General features: G+C 49.2%; 2 protein-coding genes across 5 annotated transcripts in view; both read right to left on the reverse strand.

The window, feature by feature from the left end:
• The window catches only part of LOC146246622 (SHC-transforming protein 1-like), a 7,726-nt gene extending 1,400 nt beyond the window's left edge, over window positions 1-6,326 (reverse strand). Inside the window, exons 1-12 of one of the 2 annotated variants that reach the window (XM_084681511.1) lie at window positions 6,224-6,326; window positions 5,955-6,033; window positions 5,251-5,831; window positions 3,816-3,886; window positions 2,936-3,002; window positions 2,729-2,848; window positions 2,512-2,565; window positions 2,093-2,144; window positions 1,531-1,657; window positions 1,244-1,418; window positions 963-1,035; window positions 759-834 (exon numbers count right to left, since the gene is read on the reverse strand). In XM_084681511.1, the coding sequence (XP_084537637.1) occupies window positions 759-834; window positions 963-1,035; window positions 1,244-1,418; window positions 1,531-1,657; window positions 2,093-2,144; window positions 2,512-2,565; window positions 2,729-2,848; window positions 2,936-3,002; window positions 3,816-3,886; window positions 5,251-5,831; window positions 5,955-6,006 (1,448 nt within the window). In that variant the 5' untranslated portion in view covers window positions 6,007-6,033; window positions 6,224-6,326. Of the gene's footprint in view, window positions 1-758; window positions 835-962; window positions 1,036-1,243; window positions 1,419-1,530; window positions 1,967-2,092; window positions 2,145-2,511; window positions 2,566-2,728; window positions 2,849-2,935; window positions 3,003-3,815; window positions 4,039-5,250; window positions 5,832-5,954; window positions 6,034-6,223 lie in introns of those variants that run through there. The other variant, XM_084681509.1, reaches the window with a different exon arrangement.
• Window positions 6,327-8,251: 1,925 nt separating this feature from the next.
• Window positions 8,252-22,340, reverse strand: secisbp2l (SECIS binding protein 2-like). 3 transcript variants are annotated; one of them, XM_084682626.1, is made up of 18 exons: window positions 22,166-22,340; window positions 18,669-18,862; window positions 17,400-17,727; window positions 17,135-17,300; window positions 15,577-15,800; window positions 15,433-15,457; window positions 15,215-15,324; window positions 14,914-15,024; window positions 14,707-14,811; window positions 14,414-14,581; window positions 13,865-14,006; window positions 13,587-13,753; window positions 13,287-13,419; window positions 12,998-13,160; window positions 12,106-12,326; window positions 11,635-11,789; window positions 10,799-11,018; window positions 8,252-10,480 (listed from the first exon to the last, which is right to left on the reverse strand). In XM_084682626.1, exons 1-18 carry the CDS (start codon window positions 22,184-22,186, stop codon window positions 9,855-9,857), a joined length of 3,279 nt encoding a protein of 1,092 aa, XP_084538752.1. In that variant the 5' UTR covers window positions 22,187-22,340; the 3' UTR covers window positions 8,252-9,854. The 3 variants fall into 3 exon arrangements, with proteins under 3 accessions (XP_084538752.1, XP_084538751.1, XP_084538750.1); XM_084682625.1 differs by having other exon boundaries at window positions 15,215-15,321; window positions 17,135-17,303; XM_084682624.1 differs by having other exon boundaries at window positions 17,135-17,303.
• Window positions 22,341-22,723: the final 383 nt, after the last annotated feature.

Here is a 22,723-nt window from a genome sequence, read left to right on the forward strand (position 1 = left end):
GAAAGAGAGAAGGAGAGAGAGGAGAGAGAGAAGGAGAGAGAAGGAGAGAGAGGAGAGAGAGAGGAGAGAGAGAAGGAGAGAGAGAAGGAGAGGGCGGAGAGAGAGAAGGAGAGGGAAGGTGAGAGAGGAGAGAGAAGAAGGAAAGAGAGAAGGAGAGAGAGGAGAGAGAGAAGGAGAGAGAAGGAGAGAGAGAAGGAGAGAGAGAAGGAGAGAGAAGGGGAGAGAAGGAGAGAGAAAGAGAGAAAGGAGAGAGAGAAGGAGAGAGAGAAGGACAGAGAAGGAGAGAGAGGAGAGAGAGAAGGAAAGGGAAGGGGAGAGAAGGGGAAAGAAGGAGAGAAGGAGAGAAGGAGAGAGTAAAGGAGAGAGAAGGAGAGAGAGAAGGAGAGAGAAGGAGAGAGAGAGAAGGAGAGAGAAGGAGAGAGAGAAGGAGAGAGAAGGAGAGAGAAGGAGAGAGAGAGAAGGAGAGAGAAGGAGAGAGAGAAGGAGAGAGAGAAGGAGAGGGAAGGAGAGAGAGAGAAGGAGAGAGAGAAGGAGAGAGAAGGAGAGACAGAAGGAGAGACAGAAGGAGAAACACAGACAGAGGTCAACAAACAGATCCCCACGTAAACAGGTGCTTAGATCTCTCCCATTATAATTATTATCAGAGATGGAGAGTTTCTGAGTGATAGTGACCATCTATTTGTCTCCGTCAAATGAGCCAAATACAGGCTCACGCCACCATGAACGGTCCTCATCACTGGACCTCATCACTGCTGTACCTGCCATGGTACCACTGCTCCTTGTGGAGCAGGTCCTGGGTCAGTGCCTCGGCCGCGTTCTCAGACGACAAAACCTCTGCGGTCAACGGGAAGGAGGAGAAAGACAACTGCTTAAGGAGGAACAACCTGTTGAAACCTGTTGTTTTTACAGTCTACGGTTGAAACGTGTTACAAGCAATCTCTGTTGTGTGTTCTGTTTCCTACCTGCAGGTGGAGCCAGAGGCTCCTGAGTGAGAGAGCAGTTCTCATACATAGACACAGCCTGGGAGGAACAGACCTGCAACAAGAAAAGATGAGTCATACAGGAAGACAGAAGTTATGTGTGTGTGTGTGTGTGTCAGTACCAGTATGCTTGTTGTCATTGTGATTTTGTGTGTGCATGTGTGTGTGTGTATTCAGGTTCCTGTTTGTGTGCCAAGGAGGTTGATAGATATATGTGTGTGTGTGTGTGTGTGTGTGTGTGAGATACATTTGAATAGTCCTACTGTCTTTATCCCTGCATCGTCGGCCTGGTTCTCTGACGTGCGCATGTCCTGTATTCCTCCAGGAGGGGGCGCTTTGCCAGGAATCTGGTTGTAGTATTCATGGTCCTGACTGGGTTGTCGGACTTCATGGATATCTGTCATCTCATGGTTCCAGAGCCCTACCCCTGTGGTAGCCCTGCACACCCACACACTCAGTTAGTGTTACGTGTCCTCACCATAATACCAAACTACTCTACAAACCAAAAACACACAAACTGAATTTGACCATATGAAGAAAGGGTGCTGACTTGTGATTGGTGGGGAGCAGAGAAGGGGTGTGGCTGAGGAGTTGTTGGAAGCGGGTCTCAAATGCCTGGCCGATGCTGTTGATTACCTCACAGGCCTGACCAGGGGCACACTCCAGGATGTGGCACGCTGTCAGAGAGAAGAGTTGGTTGGTCTGTCTGTTGGTCTGTCTGTCTGTTGGTCTGTCTGTCTGTCTGTTGGTCTGTCTGTCTGTTGGTCTGTCTGTCTGTCTGTCTGTCTGTTGGTCTGTCTGTTGGTCTGTCTGTCTGTCTGTTGGTCTGTCTGTCTGTTGATCTGTCTGTCTGTTGGTCTGTCTGTTGGTCTGTCTGTCTGTTGGTCTGTCTGTCTGTTGGTCTGTCTGTCTGTTGGTCTGTCTGTTGGTCTGTCTGTCTGTTGGTCTGTCTGTCTGTTGGTCTGTCTGTCTGTTGGTCTGTCTGTCTGTCGAATGTGTATTTGGTGTTCTTTATCTGTTCTTTTAAAGTGGGCGATTATCCTTACAAACATGACATGGGAGGTGGAAAGATGGTTGGGGAAAAATAATTCAATTGGAATTAAGTAGTTTACCTCTCTGGTTGATGGAGTCTTTGGCTACGTAAGCAACATAATCGGCCATGTCCTACAAAGACAAATCAAACAGACTGAGCGAAAGCTTGAAGATTGTGGTGATTTGGCAGAAGCGAACGTTTTAAAACTCAATTAAGACAACGACATGGACAAGCACTGTGTGTTTGGTGGATCAGTGCCCACCTGACATAGCCTTCAAAGTAAATAAAAGTAGGAAGCATAACTGGTCAACAGGAAGCCACTCTACCTCCCATTAATAACAGCCAACAGAACAGTAATTAGCCTAAATTAGATTACTCACTGTCCGTGTGTGTGTGTGTGTGTGTGCGTGCGTGTGTGTGTGTGAAGGGGCATGCTTGTGTTTGCTTGTGCGTTTTGATGTTACGTTCATACAAAGAGTTTCTAAGAGTCAATCTTACAGGATCTCCTCCTGAGGCAAACGAGATGGATTGCATGGGATGATGGGCTATCATCTGAAGAGAGAGAAAGAGAGAGATAAAGACAGAAATAATTTTTTTTTTACAATAAATGACTAAAATAATTGTCTTACAATTTAACCATGCCATCATCCTCATCATCATCATCATCATCCATTATCCCCAGCAGTCTCATTGAGTACTCCATAGCCCCCCTTACCTTCAGGGAGTTGGCTGTAGTCAGGACCACACTGTCAGTAGAGATGGTGAGGAGGATGCTGGTCCCAGAGAACTGGAGGTTGCTTTGGCCCAGAACCGCGGACAGTCTTTTAGACAGAAGCTGGCAACAATGAAAACAGGTTATTGACTGTGTGTGTGTGTGTGTGGGTGTGTTTGTGTGCGCGCACATGTGCGTGTGTGGCCTTACCCTTTTACTCTTTGGAGTTGCTGTCTTGGTTCCTGGTGTCTTTTTACAAAGTCGGCTTATTGCCTCACTGCAAACACAGGCACACACACATATTTATTTCACAACCATGATACCACACACCGTGCATCAGCATGATACCACACACTCGTGCATCAGCATGTGACCGTTGAAACGACAGGACAACGTAAGCATATGTACCAGAATATAGCGAACGTAAAGCAGATTATTTTAATCAGCGTAATGTGATTCAAGTGGGCAGATGAAAAACAAAGAGCACTTGAACCTTGTGTGCATTAGAAAACCACATCATAGCGGTTGTCATAGATAAGTCTGGACTTTTCTTCCTCTCCTTATCTCCGCTAACAGGGTTGTCTTTGCAGAGCCCTTGTTACACAGGTCATAGAGGTCTACAAGCCAGCAGACATGGAGACACAAACGTAACATTATCCTTCCATCCAGGAAGCAATGGGCCAAGAATTTTCTTCCTTGAAAGCCAATTACAAGAGTTAGTCTCACTGTCTCTCTCTCTCTCTTTCTGTCTTTTTCTCTTTCTCTCCCTTGCGCTCTTTCTTTGGCTCTCCATCTCTCTCTTTCTTTCTCTCTCTCCTTCTCTTCATAATTTCTCCAGAGATCATTAGGGGGAAATTCATTTAAATGTAATTTTCTGGTCCATCATTCAGGGGGCAGTGGTCTTGGACACAGTCGGCTGTGTGCCTCTGGATCAGGAATCAGCACGAGGATGTCAAAATCAAAACACATTCTGTTCAGGGGCATTTTTATATTAACTTGATTTTCCCCTTCTTCTTAATAAGTCGGAATCAACAACATGCTTGTCTGCGATGATAACCGTGTGGACACACATACAGTGTAACTCGCTTACCGTGTGACTTGCATTCTTGTGTTGAAGTCTAAAGCCCTCATGGACTGGATCACTTCCAAACTGCCCATGTACTGAGTGGAAAACAAACAACAGATAAACAAGTTGTAAACAACAATCATGTCACAATCTGAAGATTCTAAACAACAATCATGTCACAATCTGAAGATTCTAAACAACAATCATGTCACAATCTGAAGATTCTAAACAACAATCATGTCACAATCTGAAGATTCTAAACAACAATCATGTCACAATCTGAAGATTCTAAACAACAATCATGTCACAATCTGAAGATTCTAAACAACAATCATGTCACAATCTGAAGATTCTAAACAACAATCATGTCACAATCTGAAGATTCTAAACAACAATCATGTAAAACACATAAGAAGCCCTTTACACGTAACACTCAGATGTCTTTAGTGAAATGAGACTGTACTGTAAGTCATCTGTGACTACACGATGGGGGACAGGCTGGACCAGGTTACAGGCATCACTCATTCAGCCATGCTTCAGGGCACAGAAACACACTCACTTCTTTAACTCTGATTGGCTCCCAGCCTCATAACAACTGACCCCTGATAGGCAGGAGCCAGAATGAGCAAGTCCGGCCTGATAGAGGCCATGCAAAGATCAATACACATTGAGTGAGTGTGTGCTTGTGTGTGTGTGTGTGTGTGTGGGGGGGGGGAGTGATGGTGTGTGTGTGTGGGGGGGGGGGGGGGAGTGATGATGTGTGTGTGTGTGTGTGTGGGGGGGGTGATAGAGTGTGTGTGTGTGTGGGGGGTGGTGATGGAGTGTGTGTGTGTGGGGGATGGGAGAAGGGTTAAAGAGGACAGTAAGTCAATCTGCCTCCGTGTCCATTAGAGCTCAGTGGCCTACAGGCCAGGCTTCTGCTGACCAGTCATGCAGACACACCTCCGGTCCTGGGCAGCATGGCCTCTACTGATACCGGATCTCCACACACACACACACACACACTCACACACACACGCACAAGCAAGCATACACACAGCGGATGCAGGGAGAAGCATAGAGCCAGGATGAGTCACGGCTGCCCACACAGGAAGCTCTGTCTGAGAGGGAGGGGGTCTATAGGATGGTGTGAGAGTAGGGGTGTAGGTCCAAAGAAATTGTGTGTGTGTGGGTGTGAATGTCGATTTTGAACTCTTTCCACTAACATTTATTGCTAGGACTGTCTCCTTTTTTTTAAATTCAAAAGCATCCTGCACAAAAGTTATACTGCCGGTTGGAGAAATCTGTATAAGAAAATATGTGATAATAAAAAAATTCCAAACATCCAAAATAACTGTTCACAACACGGCAAAACAAATTCATTCAGAATTGGTCCACACATCTCCAGAAAGCCAGTGAGCCCGGTGTGTGCTTGTGTCTGCAGGTGGTTCTGAAAGACGTGAGGGTGGTTGGTGGGTACCTTAATGTGGGGATGGACCATCCTGTTCTCCCTCCCGTCCAGAATGTGTCTGTCTGTGCCAGCTGACCCCTTCAGACAGGAGACCAGGTGGCCCCGGGTCCAGGGATGACCGGCCATCTGACGCAGGGCGATGGGCCTCTGGCTCAGCTGCAGGCAGGAGTGAGTTTGGCTGGAGGTCTGATTCAGGGGGAGGCAGGAGGTCTTGGGCAGGGCGAGGGTCTTTATCTCGGAGGGTTGCTTGTGGATGAGCAGGCCGTGGGCGGAACCCGAGTCCCAGTCTGCTTGGGACGGGCTTCTGTCACCATGCCTGTCCGTCTGCCCCCTGAGGCCCAGCAGGGATGCGGGGCTGTGCAGTCTGATGTTAGCCACACGGGGGATGAAGCCCCTCAGTGTGGACGAGCCCTGGTGGTCCGGGGGGGTCCGCGGGCTCACCTGCGGGGGGAGAGGTCCCAGGCAACGGGTGGGGTCAGAGGTCAGACAGGGGTCTGTCTTCAAGGCCAGAGCTCCTTGCGATGGGTATTCCTCCAGAGAGGTGAGGGAGTCGTTGCGCAGGCGACTGTACTTGGAACGCTGCAGCATGCCTGGGGTGCACCAAGAGAAAGAGGGTAGTTAGGGTTACGGCTGTGCCCGAGAGGACAGATGCATGGGGGGGGGGGGGTTCTGTCTAGATATGTCACCGAGAGATTGTTTGGCTGTCTGGTTACCTGGGAGGAGTCCTGTCTGTCCTTTCAGCCTATGAAAGGTCTGCTCTCTCATAGTCAGAGACCAGGGATGGCAGCTCGACTACAGGAGATACAGTGCAGAGTCTTACTCAGTTAGCACAAACACTAAACAAGATATCGTGACAGAATGTCTAATGAAAGCTGGTTTTCTTGTACAATCTGCCCTGGCAAGCTTCAATGTATACCTGTGATTCCACAACTCACCAAATAAAACTGTGTTTTTTAAACAAACTAAATCTGTAGTAACTTACCTGTGTGTCTCTGATGGTGCTGCAGGAAGCCTGACTCCCTCTGTGTCGTCTAAAGCTCAGTCCAAACCCGTCTGGCCAACGCAGAGTAAAGTCCAAACATCTTACTGTCCGCAACACACACACACACACACACTCAGACACAGTCCTTCCTCTGTTTTGTCCGCTACTCTTTCAGTCGTAGTGTGATGGCAGCACGCTGGCCAGGTCTCTCTGTCGCTCTCTCTTCTTCTCTCTCTGATGGCGCAGCTTTTATGAATGAACTTTCTCTTTTTTTTTTATGAATGAGCATCCCTCCCTCCCTGCCTCTTTCTCTCCGACTGCGCATGCTGAGGGATGTGTGAATGAAGCGGAAGGGGAATTGACTGACAGCCCCCCAGGCTCCCCCCTCCCCCCGTAAACTACTGTCCAATCACAGCGAGGCAGGGTGACTCATGCAGCACACACGCACGCACACAGATACAGTGTGAATCCTCTTCTGCTCACCAGTATATCAAATGCTGTTCCTGTCTATAGTGCCCTCTCATTCAAATGATTCATCATCTAACCAAGCATGGATACTGGGAATAGCACTGAGAGGGTTTTGTAGTCCAGGCTTGATCCCTTCACAAACCAACGCTCGGCAAGGACAGTGGTCAAATCTGATTTCAAAACCAGGATGGCCGCCGAAATGAAGGAAAACATTTCTGAAGTTGTGACTTTAGTTAGCAAACAGCCATGAAAACCCAGGACCCCAATCTGTTAGTGTTAAAGAACAAAGCAAGAGAATGGAGGAACATTCATAAGTATATTTAAGGCATCAGATATGTAAATATCCTGCGTAACATAAGTGGAGGAGGGGGAAGTAGCTAAAGCTCTGAATTTGCATTTCCGTGTGAGTGTGTGTGTGTGTGTGTGTGAGAGCCCCAGTTATACGAGGGGAACTAATACTTCATCTTGTATCCGTCAAACTAGTAGTAAATTATATAGGGTGAATTAACCCCACAACCCAAGGGCCCTCCAATGATTTCTGCACAGGAGAACACATTTCTACCTTTAAAACTAACCGAGTTCCTGCTTACTGATGCTATCCTCCCAGATGATAATGACCATCAGTAGTCCATTGAAGAAATCATGCATAAGCATTGAAGGATTTCCAAAAACGTAATTGGGACTCACTCTAGTGGTTGTACAGTGGAACTACATAAGGAAAATAAGTCTCCAAACTAAGCTTGCTATAACAGAAGTCTTCAACCCTGGTCCTCAGGGACCCCCTGTCCAGCACCTTTTAGATGTTTCCCTGTGACCAACACACCTGATTCAAATGAATGGTCGTTAACAGGCTTCTGCCTAACGAGATAACGACCCACTCATTTGAATCAGTGTGTTGGAGCAGGGAAACCTCTCAAACGTGCAGGACAGGGGGTCCCTGAGGACCAGGGTTGAAGACCTGTGCTATAACATCTTGCACCACATAAACATCACAGAAACAAAAGTACACATTTATTTAAACAACATTTTAATGATATTAATAATCAAGTCCAGATAGTCAGTTAATAGTTATAGTATGAGAAATAGCCTCTACATATAGCTAGTGCTGTACAGTTTTAAAGAACCATCCTTAAATATCTATATAAAGACAAGGACCACAATGAAAAAGTTAAACTTCATTTAACCATTTTTTTTCACATTAGTTACAAGATCTTTACTGGTATTGTATTTACATAGTGCAAAGAACACACTTGCCATATCTGCTCCAAATCACACTTGGATGAAAGTAAAAATTTGACAAAAAGTCTGCACACTGCGTACCTTTTCTCAATCTAGACAAACCTTCATAAATCCCCAGCTCATGTAGAATCCCTCCTCCTCCTCCTTTTGTTTCTTATTGCACACCATCCAACTAGCGGCGGTTGTACAAAGTCCACCTCCCGACATTATCCTCCAATTTCAAAATACCGCCATGATTAACTTTAATTAATACAATGCAATGTAGTTTTTCCTTCATCAAATGGCTTTCAGATAGATCTTTAGTACACTGTAGTCCCAACATGTCTTTTGTACAATTTTATTTACATGTTTTTTTATTTTATTATTAATTTACTGCTGATATGCATATTGTGTGGTTTTCTCCTGTGTTGGCTCCTCCCCCTGGGGCAGGATGGTGGGCGGGGCAGGGTGGTGGGCGGGGCAGTAGGCGGGGCATCGGGCTGTTGAGGGGGGGCGGAGCCTGCGGTATAGAACTGTTCTGAATGAAGACTGGAGGTTTAAACGATACTGTCTCTGGGAATCAAAAGCCGTCATGCGCATCTCTGATCACAGCTACTTACACAACCCCACAAAAAAAGAACAATCAAAAAAAAAAAAAGATTGGAATACTCACACGCGTACAGACACATTAGAACGTGACTGAGACACAATCCATCCGACACACCGCTATACCAGATAACAACCAAACGATAACTAGAGGGCTACGCTACACACAGAGAGACGCTAGCCACTCAAGACTAGCGCAGAGCACACAGCCCAAAACAGGTTCACACAACAAAACCAATATTACAGATTACAGGAGCAGTAGAACAACTTATACATGTTATATACATGAAGACTTGTTCTAGTTTCAGTTAATGTTAAGACGTAATCTCTTCATCTCGTATCTTTAATTCGGAGATATGGGATACAATGGACAAGAGTCAAGGAATAATGATTAATAATTACGAGTGGTTGGGTGGGTCTCACTGTGAGTACACTAACCATACTGCACAGAAACTGATAGTGAGCAAAGGACACACAAGGAACACACACACACACACGCCTCTCCCTCCCAAACACACAAATACACACAGTCCATGGGGGGGGGGGGAAACACAATACATGCAGATAAAGCTAATGAACACATTGGGATGATGGTGTCATGATGGGCCCGTGACTGACGCTGACCAGGGCACACACACACACACACGCACACGCACGCAGCTGTAAACTCTGTTGTGTAATAACGTATGAGGAAACGATTTTCTCTGTGAGGCTGATGCTGACAGCAGAGGAGGGGGCTCTGTGTGTTGAGTGGTAGTACCAGGTTTCATGATCAGCCTGGGAGTCTTAACCCCTCCCTGGTTCACCTCCTTGGATCCCTGTCTCCAAATGTTCAGTCTCACACAGAGTAAAGCCTTTCCTCAGAGTTTCAAGTGCAAACCTAGGGGGTCTGGAAAAGATGGCTGCTTCCCCCTTCACATGACGAGACAGCTGCAGAACACTTGTCTGTTAATACATGGGTTGTCCAGCAGAGAAAGCCAAAGTTCTGTTCAGACAAAATCTTGGATGCTTGGTCTGTTTTCGTTAATGGGTTGGTGGCTGTGTGTATGTGTGTGAGTGTGTGTGTCAGCTTGCGCGTGCGCGCAAGAGAGAGAGAGAGAGTGTGTGTGTGTGTGTGTGAGAGAGAGTGTGTGTGTGTGTGAACGGTGATGGGCGTGCCTGTGTGTGTGGGGTCGATCTGATTCCTGAGATTACACCTTGTGTCTGGAGTCACACACAGGGGACAGCTGCTGGTTCAGATGTTAACGAGTGAGGGGAGGGGGCGGGGGGGATAGGGGGACGAGAAGAGGGATGAGGGAAACGAACGGGGTCGGAAAGTAAGAAGATGTTGGAGGTCCCATCAACCAGTGATCTTCTTGGCCTCCATCTGCTCCTTGCTCCCCGGGCTGCTCACCCCCAGGTCGGCTGAATCCAACTCATCCTCTTCCTCGCTCTGCCCTTCCTCCTCCTCCTCCTCCTCGTCCTCCTCGGTGCTGTCCAGGCTCTTCCCCAGCTGGAAGTTCTCCAGCGTGGTGGACACCCAGGACTCGATGCGGCTGCTCAGGGGAGGAACCTCCACCGAGATGGGCTCCGGGGTGTAATCTTCCTCCTCCTCGTCCTCCTCCTCGGCCTCCTCCAGCATGCCCGGGACCAGGGTGGAGGTGGTGGAGGTGATGGAGGAGTTGAGCTGGTCCCGGCAGCTCCCATCCAGAGAGCCCGTCTCGGTGCTCTGCTGGGAGGCCAGCTCCAGGCGGTCGTCGGCCCGGCCCTCCTCCCTGTCCCCTGAGCCCAGGGTCGAGGGCCCTGCCCGGGGCTGGAGGGCGGCAGGGCCCGGGGGAAGACTGGGGGCCTGGGTGGGGTGGTTGGTGGAGGAGGACAGGGCTTCTCCGTCCCTGTGGGAGCTTGAGGAGGGAGCAGGGCGGCTAGGCTCGGCCTCCACAGGCTCCGGGGCGTCGGACGACTCCACCATGCTCCTCCAGTTGGTCTCTGAGGGGAAAGACGAGCCGGAGATGGAGATTAAGTGTTGGGTTCACATCGAGGTGGGAGTCTTTCAGACGCATCTCTACGACGGCACCGCTGCACTCTGAAACTCACTATTTCAGGCTACGCTCACTATGGCATGCGCCACAAAGGCTTGTCTAACTTCACCCGGACATTTATTCAGCGGCGACAAGCGCAGTGCAAAGCTCAATCTCTCTGAAAGAGGCCTCTCTCCGTATTTCAGAAGAGCCAGACCCCTCTTGAGGAGACCGTTTTCGGTCGAGGAGAGAGAGGGAGGGGGGGCAAGACTCGGGTGTTTCTTACCGTACTCCTTCTCGTTGACCTCAGAGATGGGCTCAGAGATGACGGAGCAGAAGGAGATGGCGGAGGCTGCGGAGGGGTTGCGGGAGTGGCCCATGTGATGGGGGACCTTCTTGTCGTGCTTCAGGGCCTCCTCCGCCTGCTCCTGCTCCAAAGCAGACACCATGTCCTTATAGGCCTTCCTGGCCTCCTCCGTCAGAGACACCAGGCGGTTAAACAAGCTCTGGGCGGAGCGGAGGGAGAAGACGAGGGAACAAGAGAAAGGAGGGTGGGATGATACAAGAAGAGATGGGGGGGGGGGGTATAATATAATAACATCTTCAGACTTTTTACTTGTCATTTAAGTTCCTCTTTGCAGTACAATCTTCAACGAGATGAGGGTTTGCCTAGCTGTCCTAGATGAGGGTTTGGCTAGCTGTCCTAGATGAGGGTTTGACTAGCTGTCCTAGATGAGGGTTTGGCTAGCTGTCCTAGATGAAGGTTTGGCTAGCTGTCCTAGATGAGGGTTTGGCTAGCTGTCCTAGATGAGGGTTTGACTAGCTGTCCTAGATGAAGGTTTGGCTAGCTGTCCTAGATGAGGGTTTGTTTGGCTAGCTGTCCTAGATGAGGGTTTGACTAGCTGTACTAGATGAGGGATTGACTAGCTGTCCTAGATGAGGGTTTGACTAGTTGTACTAGATGAGGGTTTGTTTGGCTAGCTGTCCTAGATGAGGGTTTGACTAGCTGTCCTAGATGAGGGTTTGTTTGGCTAGCTGTCCTAGATGAGGGTTTGACTAGCTGTCCTGGATGAGGGTTTGACTTCAGGTTACACCCAGCGGGCTCTGTGAGTCTGTACGTACCTCTGCTCCTGAGTAGTTGAAGATGCCCACCACGCTGACGGGCACCAGCTTGTTGACGCAGCGCCCCAGGGCCTTCCTGCCCAGGGCGAACACAAACGGGATCTCCTGCTCTCTCGCCATGGCGATGACATTGTACAGAGCTTCGTCCAGACCCCCTGCACCAGCACACAACACAGGAAGTGATGCGTACTGAATCTACTGTGCAGTAGAGGGCAGGGTTATCAAATCCACCACGTCGAGTGGCTCAAAAAGAGGTTGTGTTTAGCCCTGTGTCTGGCTGTGTAGGGCTGGTCTGTACAAATAGCTTAATTTGTGGCCTAGTGCCCTCTTGTGGAGGGTCTTGAGGTTAATCATTAAAAGAAGCAATCTTGACTTTGTGAACAATCACCAAAGAAAAGTATGTTTTGTTCGTTTATTGCCTAATCTGTCTGCCTAATGTGACGACAACAGAGGAGGACATGGAGCCCTGACCTTTGGCCTGGATCTTCTCACAGTTGGGGGAGATGAGGACACACTTGATCTTATGCAGCTTCATGTGTTTGGTGACCTCCCTCAGCCCCATGACCAGCCTGCGCTTGGCCTTGGCCTTGGACGGGTCCTTCTGATAAACGCGCTCCTGGAAGCGCACCAGCTCCTGCAGCAGCAGGGTGACGCTCTCGTCGATCTCCTTGTTCAGCACCTGGTTACAGTACCTGCAGGGGAACAGACACACAGGCCTGTCAACAGCACTCACGGATGCACAAACCAAACCAACAGGAACCCACTGTACAGCAATGGGGCACATTTTTCGGGGTCAGAGATATAGAAATCCATAATACCTCTGTTACAACACACACATACGCGTGACAGACAGACCAGTGCGTTTACCAAAACGTATTCATCAATACAGCGAGGTAAACCAAACCAGAAATCATTGACGTCAACCATTGACTTCTGTTCCATGGCGAGATCTGATGGGTCACATGGTACAGTGCAGTATGGGGTGAGGGGAGGGGCTTCTGCTGTATGGAGGTTGGTCAGAAGCTCCAACAGCAGGATGCGTTCGATCAGAGTGGGCTGGGACAAAGAGCCTACTGCTGGGGACAGCAGGGCACAATGGTCTGCTTGTCGCCTCGGCATACATTGTGCTGACAAGAGAGAACTTAGCCAGGCATCTGTGCTATACAACCATCCATTGTATGATCCCTCCCTTAAAAGTAACCCGTTAACTTCTGGAAGAGCTTTAAAAAAAAGGAAAAGGATTTTCTCTTTGATGTTCGGAGCTTGCATCCCTCATACTTTTGCGTTGTGCAACCCACTAAACGTCTTTCTAGAACATTCCCTCCCTCCCTCTTGCCCCCCCTCGGCGACTCTGGTTACTCACTCTCTAAAGCGACGGCTGTGTATCTTGGTGATAGCGTTGGCGGCCATGGGGCTGCCGATGCCACTGCTGGCAGGGGAACCCTGGGAAACTGGAGTGATGCTGTAAGGAGAGTTCTGACTGGCCGGCGACAGGGAGGCATCACTGGGCATGCTCAGACCGTTCTCTGTAGAAGACAGGAAACAGAACATCAGCGGAGGGACGTATCTGTGATAGGACAGTGGTAAAACAGGAGACTTGGGAGTCTTCCGTCAAGCACCCCCCCCCTGACCCCTGACCCCTGGGCTCTCACCCTCCTGGGAGGCGGGCTCTCGCGAGAGGTCGTCTGTAAAGTACAGCTCCTCGTCTCCCTGCTCGTCTTGTCCTGAGGAACCCTGCTCCACACAGCTCTTCCCTTTCTTCCCTTCACGCTCCTTCAGAATGATCTAGACCCGCCACAAACACAGGGAGAAGGGATATATATGAAGGGGTTCAGCGTGGAGCTGGTGTCAAGGCTTTCCCTGTAATCGTCTCAACTCCATCCGAGGTTTGGCGTCATTCTCGACCCCCTTCAGCACAGTGATAAGGAGAGATGGGTCCCGCTTCCCCTCACCTTCTTCAGGGCGGTGGGTCGTTTGACCTTGGGGACCTCCCTCTCCTTCCCCCTCTTCAGACGGGGGGCGGTGGAGTCCAGGGCGTTGTGGGGGGCGGAGTAAGGCTGCTTCAACATGGCCGCCACGTTGGTGGAGGCCGAGCCGTGAAACGGAGGCGCCGTTCCCACTGGAAGAGAATACAGACACAGCGGAGGACCTGGTGACAACGTGTTGCTCTACTCAGGACAGGTGTGTGAGGGCACAGGGACAGTGTGTGTGTGTGTGTGTGTGTGTGTACCTGTAAAGGACAGTGGCTTTGTGTTGGTGAGCTGCTTGGCCTTCAAGGCCTGCTGTTGTTTCTCCAGAGCAGCCAGCATGTCTCCCAGGTCCAGCTGGACTGGAGTCTTACTCTTCTTCCCTGCAGCCTTGGTCAGCGCCTCCTGCAGGCCAGAAAGGGAACAGACGTTTTAGATTCTCGAAAAAGAGCAACCTCCCTTTTATGCTGTGTTCACACGCGAAGGGAATTATTTGTGCGAATGAAGCAAATTTTCGCTTCGCACATTTGTGTTTATTTGCGCGAATTGCTAGAACTCTTTCCCCGTTGTCAGCTGTTTTCTTCTAAAAAGTCAATGACATCTCAACATTTAGAAACTTTTGCGACGCAAGGTCACCTGAAGCGAAATACGCGATAAACCCGAATACCGTAGAGCAATAGAGCATTACAGATCTGAAGTCACTAGATTTGTAACAGGAACGTATGTTAGGCTTTCATCTTTTAGAACAGAATTAACACCACAAGCTAATGAGGCACTTCTGTAGCGCTCTAGCTCCAACTGCATGCTGGTACCTGGAGTTTTCTCTGCTCCATGCTGATCTCAGAGTACTCCTGTGCTGTTGCCAGGGCAGCAGCCAGGGCCTTCTTCCTCTGGCTCTTGGCCCTCTTGGGGACGGAGGTGGTGATGGGGATGGGGGTCTGGACGATGTTGATGGGGGAGTTTTCAGGCAGATTGTCCAGCTGTGGGGGGGGGGACACACGACACAGATCAGTGGGCTGCAGGATTGGTTGGGGATAATGGTCATAGCCGTAGAAGAACAGTTCAACTGGGAGGGGGATGGTTAGTCATCCTGTCTCTCACTCACCAGGTTCTTGGGGAGTTTGGCCTGGGTCTGGGCCGGGTTAGGTTCTGGCTTGTTGTTACGGAGTGCTGCCGCTCCTGTTACGAGCTCTGGGAACTCATCCTCATCCTGACAAACAGAGAGCGAGAGAGACAGAGAGAGACAGAGAACATAAGCATGCAGCCCTTCAGAACACATGTTAAAGGCCTGTCTCACATAGACCGGTCTCACCTCAAAGTAGAGGGGCTCGGGAGTAAGCTCAGACCCAGGGATGCCTCCTGCCTGCAGCCTCCTCTCCGCCAGGGCCGGGCTGGGGCGACCGGGGTAGCCTCCCTGGAAGTCCTGGAGGAGGGAGGCAGAAGTAGGCCAGGGTCAAGGGGAGGTGAGTCTGAACAGGTGAGGGGCTCAGCTTTCAGCCGCCCGGGCCCTGTCGTGTGGATGTAGACTGCTGCTGGGTCAGACTGTGTAATGGAGCCAGGGCATCGTGACAGAGCCTCGCTCACTGTTACCCAGTGTTGGAGTGTCTGTGTACCTGTTGGAAGTGCCTCTGCTCGGGGGTCTTCCCTGCTCTGTGGAAGGCTGGGTTCCTGTCTCCCCAGGGCTTCTGGGTAGCCTGGGAGGCCACGTTTACACAGCTCACTGCTGCACACACACACACACACACTTTAACACATGATCACACACATACATGAACACATCATCAGTCTTGGGTCTACACTTGTCTACCATCTACCATCAAACACAGCTTACCCGTCATTACGCCAGATTCCACGCCCTTGAGAGGAGAAGCAGAGAGGGAGAGAGAGAGAGGGGTCATATAAGTGTAACTGAGTACTCGAGCAGTTGCAGAGAGGCTGGTTCTCAGGGTTGAGGCCGGGTGACGGCTGGCGTTACCGTGGACGCGGTGGGGGGCTCGGCCGTGCGCTGCGTGGCGCCGGCGGCCTGGTTGTGTTTGGGGCTGCAGTAGCCGCTATCGCTGTCAATGTCGGCCTCGCTGGCCCCCTGCTCGCTGGAGCTCTCTGTGGGGTGAGACGCCCGTCTCCTCCGCGGCCGGTTCTTCCAGAGTAGGGGGCTGGCCCGCTCGGACGCACAGCGCCCCGACGCCTCGCCCAGGAAGTCTGACGGGAACAGAGACAGACTCGGGTTTCTGAGGAGCTCAACTAGACTGGCCAAAAGTGATGTGTTACTGCATGGAATCCGAAACAGGCAGACATCATTCATTGTTAGTTGGTACAACTGGATTGTCTGCATTCCTCCTGTGCTGGGAACAGGAAGGATGTCGCTGAGTCCCCCCCGTGAACCTGCTGTCAACATGCTCTTACCGACAAGGCTGGACGCCTTCTCCTTCAGACCTGTTTGAGTGACAGGAGAGATACTGGAACCGACCTCACCTGCGTCACTTACAATCAACTGTCCAAACCGGTATAGTTTAGGGAGATGATTTATGACATGTCAAGATATTTTTACCCCCAGGTCAACATTCATTGGAACGAAAACCTCAGGGTCACCACGATTCAAAAACTGCTTAGTAATGTCAAGAGGCTACTCTCAATGCACATGTCAGGTGATGTAGGGCTTCACCTACGTCAGGTGATCTAGGGCTTCACCTACGTCAGGTGATGTGGGGCTTCACCTACGTCAGGTGATGTGGGGCTTCACCTACGTCAGGTGATGTGGGGCTTCACCTACGTCAGGTGATGTGGGGCTTCACCTACGTCAGGTGATGTGGGGCTTCACCTACGTCAGGTGATGTGGGGCTTCACCTACGTCAGGTGATGTAGGGCTTCACCTACGTCAGGTGATGTAGGGCTTCACCTACGTCAGGTGATGTAGGGCTTCACCTACGTCAGGTGATGTAGGGCTTCACCTACGTCAGGTGATGTGGGGCTTCATCTACAGTTAGACTTCCCCTGTGTGTGTCCATTCATTAAGCCCAACACTGCCCTTACATTATACAGGTATGCAAGAGGCATACCTGCACTTGTGCTCCAAACCCTGCTCTCAAGGGGCTCTGAGAGTATAATCTAACATACCACAAAGGCCTCGCTTTAGGACTCGCAACTAACTTTTTCCTCACCGTCCCAAAGTGCAAAATGAACCGTCCAAAACTGAAGTTGACCTGTCCCAAAATGTACATTCTTGTGTTTTATATTCTGACATGGGTCTAGGTTATTTGCAACTATTTAAGTAATCCATACAGTCGTGGGGCTCACATCAATGTGTGAATTTCAATGTGAATATTTACACAATAAAAGACACAATTTTTTTACATGTTTCATGGTGGGAGAAAGCCCACAGTTTAACACAGACTGTCAAATACAGACTCATTTCAAGCCATTATAGAGAGAAAACTGACTATCTTCAACACCAGGCCAGTGATAAACAGAGTAGAGATTTGACTGGAGTGCATGGTGCCATACTGGGGGGGGGGGGGGGGGACTGGTGTGCATACCGGTCTGCTGTGCAGCGTCCACGAGGAGGACAGTCTTGGTCCGGCCGTCGGGCCCCGAGGCACAAACCTCTTTCTGCACCGCCACACTCCTGGTGGGAGGGGGGCGGCGAGACCTGGGGGGCTGGCACACCCCCAGCTGTTGTTGCTGTTGCTGCTGCTGCTGCTGCTGCTGCAAGGGTGGGGAGAGGTTAGACGTCCGAGGAGGTAGAGGCGTACTGTGCTGAGAAAACGACACGTGGACACAAGGAGCTGCGACGTCACTCACCTTTGGCAGCGCAGCCGGTCTGATCATGCCCCTCCCTCTCTGATTGGACAGGCCAAACGCCTGTCCCAGGGGGGGCTGTCTATCGCTGACATCGGCTGATACGGGACTCAGCCCCCCAGCCTGAACGGGGCCAGGGTATGCTCCGGGGAAGGGCTGGTAGAAGCCCATCATCGGGGGGCAGGGAGCGGGCATGATCTGGTAGTAGGTGTAGTCGTTGGAGACGGGGGGCTGTGGGGAGGACAGGATGGGGTAGGCTAGATACGGACCACCAGGGCTGTGGTTGGGCTGCTGCCAGCGCAGTTCTCCTCCATTATACATTGGGTGCTGCCTGGAAGGGAGGGGAGAGAGGTTAGAATATATATTGTCATTTTATTTTCATCCTTTAGTACATAAATAAACAAGGGTGACACAGATTTGAGCTGCTTCACGGGTGTGACTTTGTGTCTGGAGTATGTGAGGACAGGCTGTGTGTCGATCCACTGGCCCGGAGCAGATAAGGATCCAGTCGACATTTTCGCAGCCAGCGTTGTATAGCGGGTATTTCCTGGTATTCAAAACGGACAGGAACGGAACAAAAGAACGGACGTGAGCCCGATGCTGCAGATCACCCCAGACAAAGAGAGCGCCGATGGAAAAAACGATGGAGGCCTTCTCTTAAATCATGGAGGGGGAGGGACCATTCAAAACCAAGCCATTTACAGCACAGGGGGGGGAGACAAAAAGATGGCGGCTTGGATCTGATGTGTTGACCTCTCGTGTGAAGGATACAAGCTCACCTCCATGTGTACTATTCAGCCCGGCGTAGTAACCAGTGGAGTGAATGCGTTCACATGGGTAGAAAAAGTGCTGGGTAGAGCTGAGGGGCAGAGAGGGATGGAAGGACCCTGGGAGAGGAAGGCGTGTTTTCCCTCAGGGACACTAGCTGCTCTCCCACTGACCTAGGTCAAGGCAGCTGGAGAGGGAATGTTATCGAGTGCCAGAGATTCTCCTGTGTGGGTGAGAAGGAGGTAGTGCCCGAGTCTGACTGTGTTCCTCTCTGAAAATACACCTCAGCGGTGTCTGAGTTAGGACCAACGATCAAGATCAAAGACAGCGTCAGTGGACAGTAGTAAAACTACTACCTTCACTTATCTGTATTTGAGCAGACCTACAGAAACCTCCTGAACCCAGAGCGAACTGCATCATCCCACAGACAACTTTCCAGACTCCCATCTCCGGCCTTCTGCGCTCCGTGGAAGTCGGGTGCTGGAGTTGTGGCTGTACTTGTACCTGTTGGGCTGGTTCTCCTGGACAAAGGGGTAGCAGGTGATGAGGTAGCTGGGGATGGGGGTGGGCTCTCCTCCTCCTCCCGCCCCGCCTCCTTGTCCTCCCGTCTCGCCAGACAGCCTCATGCTGATCAGTGTTCCTTCCGGACCTTTCTTCTGTGGGATGAACGGTTCCACCTCGGCTGATAGCTTCACATCCTGTGAGGAGACGCAGACAGACAGACAGACATGTTTCAGACAGCTGACCACAGGATCACAAGATGACTGCGTGGAGGAAATGAGAGCCAAAGAGGGTTTTATTAGTGAGGATGTGACTCTGCTTGAGTTTGAGTAACAACTGGTTTGGCGGGGGGGGGGGGGGGGGGGTGGATGGGGGCACTATTGGCCCCCATTTGAACCAAAAATATTATCTTAAAGAACAAAAATGGCACAAACAAGGAGGAACCAAACAGCCTTTTAAAACAGTCCCTACTATTATTGGAAAGACAGATGTCATGTGGCCTTACACAACTTGTCATAATTGATATGTTACCAAACCAGATTATCAGTACAGGTAATAATTGACATACCTGATGGCTAAGCCCTAAAGTATGTCAACATTACCCATACCAAAACTACATTTGGGTTGTTTGTTACTTTGATACTACTTCATGTCTCTTTCGGTTCCTCTGAGATTGGATTTGCCACTGTTGACAGTTTTGACATTTAGAAGGTACACATGGTTGTATATGTACATTGGATATTACAATAAATTGGTCACTTGGTCACTGATTATGCCTTAATATTTTACATTCCAAAAAACATGCCATGCAAGTCTATAAGACATAAATTAAAAGTGTTAACCCCTTCCCATCAGGCTTCGTTGTTTAGGCCTACCTGATAGCGATTAGAGCCAAGAATCACCCCATCCTCTCACATACAGACAGAGCTGGACTGAGGGCACTACTCATAACATACGGCACTTCATGCAGACACAGAATCGCCATCAAGCTTGAAATTACAGTTTAAACTAGTAAATGAAAGCTCTTATGGACACTCCAAGTCCTTCAGAAACAATCCACACATTTTTGAAAGGCTTCCAGTGTGATTACTGTCACTATTCAAGATTTTTAAAAAAAAAGGTATGGCTTACTCACTCAAGTCAAGAAGGGCTTGTTTTCAGAAGCACTTTGTGTTTTAGTTGTCTAAGTCCCTGGTTAGGCTCATTGATAAAGCCCAGAGAGGGGATAACTAACGAGGCTGTAGTCCTGTGTAGTCTGTCTAAGGTCGAACCAAAAGGTGTTGGTCAGTGAGATAGTGGGTAGGTGGGTGGTTGGGTGGGTGGGTGGATGGGGCGAAACCAAAAACCCCACTGGAATCAAAGAGGAAGAATCAGACCCACCTTACAGTAATCTACCTACTTAACCTCCTGTTGCATGGTCTATCTTATCTCAGTCTCGATTTGGTGTTTCCAGTTCCTAGTCAAAAAGTAATATTGAACATCATCTCAACAAATGTTCAAAAAGAAACACAGATTTGAGCTGGTTAATCCAACTTGACTTCAAACGTCTTTGACTTTCTGTCGATGGCACCACCTTCATGGCCCGTTAGCCCACAGCCAGGCCCGTTAGCCCACAGCCAGGCCCGTTAGCCCACAGCCAGGCCCGTTAGCCCACAGCCAGGCCCGTTAGCCCAGAGGCTCATGCCCTGAGTTGCAGCTGTGTGCAGCATCCACCTCTTCTGTCATTCAGCGAGAAGCGTGGAGAGTTTACGGAGTTCAGAACACAAAGAGCATGTACTTCCATTCTCTGAAGCAGAGGTCGGAATGCATGAATTGAGCATCAGTGCAGCGGTTGGTCACACAGACAGCGATTGTTTCCCCTACTGTCTGGGGGCTGCACTCTCTGACTAATCTATGGTCCCTGACTGTCCCACAAAGAGCTGGGGAGACAGAGAACATCCAGCACAATGGCTAACTGTACAATAAAGTGGAATATCTGATCAAATAATCGACATTTAATTTATAAGATTTGTTTGGTGTAGCAAATGGTGATAGGGGAGGTTGTTAAGAGGATTACAGCTGAGAGGATGAGATAAGGAGAGTACCACAGTATAAGCTAATTACACAGAAAGTAATGGGACTATGCTCAGGACTTACATTCTGGGCAACATGTCTTAGCAGCGAAATGTCTGTTTAGAACACCCAGATGTATCCTCAGAGGTGACAAAGAAAGACGTAGGGTTTTGGACTACTTTGATTCCAAATTCAGACATTGTAGCTAAAGTTACTGATTGTGGCTGAGCAGCAAGGGCATCGTGTGTGTGTGCGTGCGTGTGTGTGTGTGTGTGTGTGCGTGTCAATAGCAGTGATTGTGGAAAGGGCACTGAGGTCAGGCCCAGATGTTAAGTGGGCAGGGCAGGGCAGGGCCACTGACGGGGGGGGGGGGGGGGGGGGGGGGGGGGAACTAGTCTAATCAATGTCGTTGTCTTTCACCCTCACATTCTTTGAAAATATTGTGGAGTGAGAAAAGAAAGATTGGATATACCATGTCATGGTCAGTAGGAGTTGAAGTGTGAATAAACTTATGCTTAACATAGGTCATGAAGTGCTCAAAAACTGACACCCTAAATGCATGCGATTACCGGAATCCATACGTTAAGCGTTTACAATAAAACAATAACACGATCTTGGAGCTAATCTGCATTTCAGTGAATTATATTGCTCAACACTTGCTAAACACTGGAATGTGACAAATGCAGAAGAACCGGACATTCCTTTGCAGCACAGCAGACGAAACGAGCCTCATCTACTGCAAATACACATTGACTGTCAAACTAGTATGGTCTGAGTTAACTTTAGGTCAAATTGCTTCAGGGAGACGGTGGTAAAATACGGATTTGCAAATCTTACACAGTAAACGCCAAAGCTTGTGCAGACTACGTCAATCGTAATTACTTACAATTCGAAGTAGAAAGCTGAGTTGTCAAATGTGTTGACAGTCCTAACATGAGCTCATGTTTTGAATGTAACTTGCATTCCAGCACTAGCTAATTCACGTTCTCACTGTCAGCTGGGCGATTGGTGATGTACTACATGAAGTTATACGTCCTAAACTGCACGAAGCAAAGAAACGGGCGAGTATATGTAGCACTAGCGTTGTTTCCGAACTAAATGTATTTGTCTGCTAACTAGCTACCTCTCTGGCTTAGAAGCTAGCTATCTAGCTAGCGGCATCAGGCTACGTAGCTATCCAGGCACCAATATACGATGGAATGTGTTCAATAACTGACAGTTAAATCAATCAGTTCATATACACTCGAAGAGTACTGCATGCAAATACTGGTTTTCTACTGCCATAATATAAAAAACAAACGTTAGCTCACGAATATACTTCTGTTTTGGGCCTGCCCGTTACTACTATTACATTAGCTTAGCTATCTAGGCTCGTGCTAGCTAGGTTAGCTTGCTCAAAATCAATACCAAGAAAATTATCGCAAGCTTTGAAAGAAAAGCCTTTTTACCTTGTTGTCACTAGCGTCCATGTCAGTCACTGATACCACGACAGACCCTCATTGACCACGATGTGGACGTCAGGATGTAGGTGATTTAATTTTCTTCATTGTAAGTCTTAAGCCATTTGTATCATACACACCCAGGTTGTATTGCACCGAAGTCCAAACTGTTGCTGTTGAAGCTTCGCTTGTGGTTGCAGCTGCCTGACGCGTAGTGCTGTCAACGTAGAAAGGGGAGTCATCTGGAACGGAAGCCAAAGAGGCTCAAAAGTAAACCACAATTACCCGTTTGACTTGCACGCAGATACCAGAGGATTTTGAGGGGGATTTTTTTTTAAATATATATATATATATATATATATATATAAATTGTATTTTTCTTTCTAAATTGCAGATTAATATTGAAGACATCATGGCTGGACCTGATGTTCGTTTCCTCCAGGATCGCAATTACTGTTATTGAGAGACTTGTTGCTCTTGTTGGTTTGTAACTGTCTTAAAATTATTGTGCTGGCTGTGAAATACATAATTGTTGCTTGCTTTTTCCACAGGTACACACTAGAACTT

This window comes from Hypomesus nipponensis, chromosome 19 (assembly GCF_054491055.1).
Source record: "Hypomesus nipponensis isolate SF chromosome 19, ASM5449105v1, whole genome shotgun sequence".
Lineage (NCBI taxonomy): Eukaryota > Metazoa > Chordata > Actinopteri > Osmeriformes > Osmeridae > Hypomesus > Hypomesus nipponensis.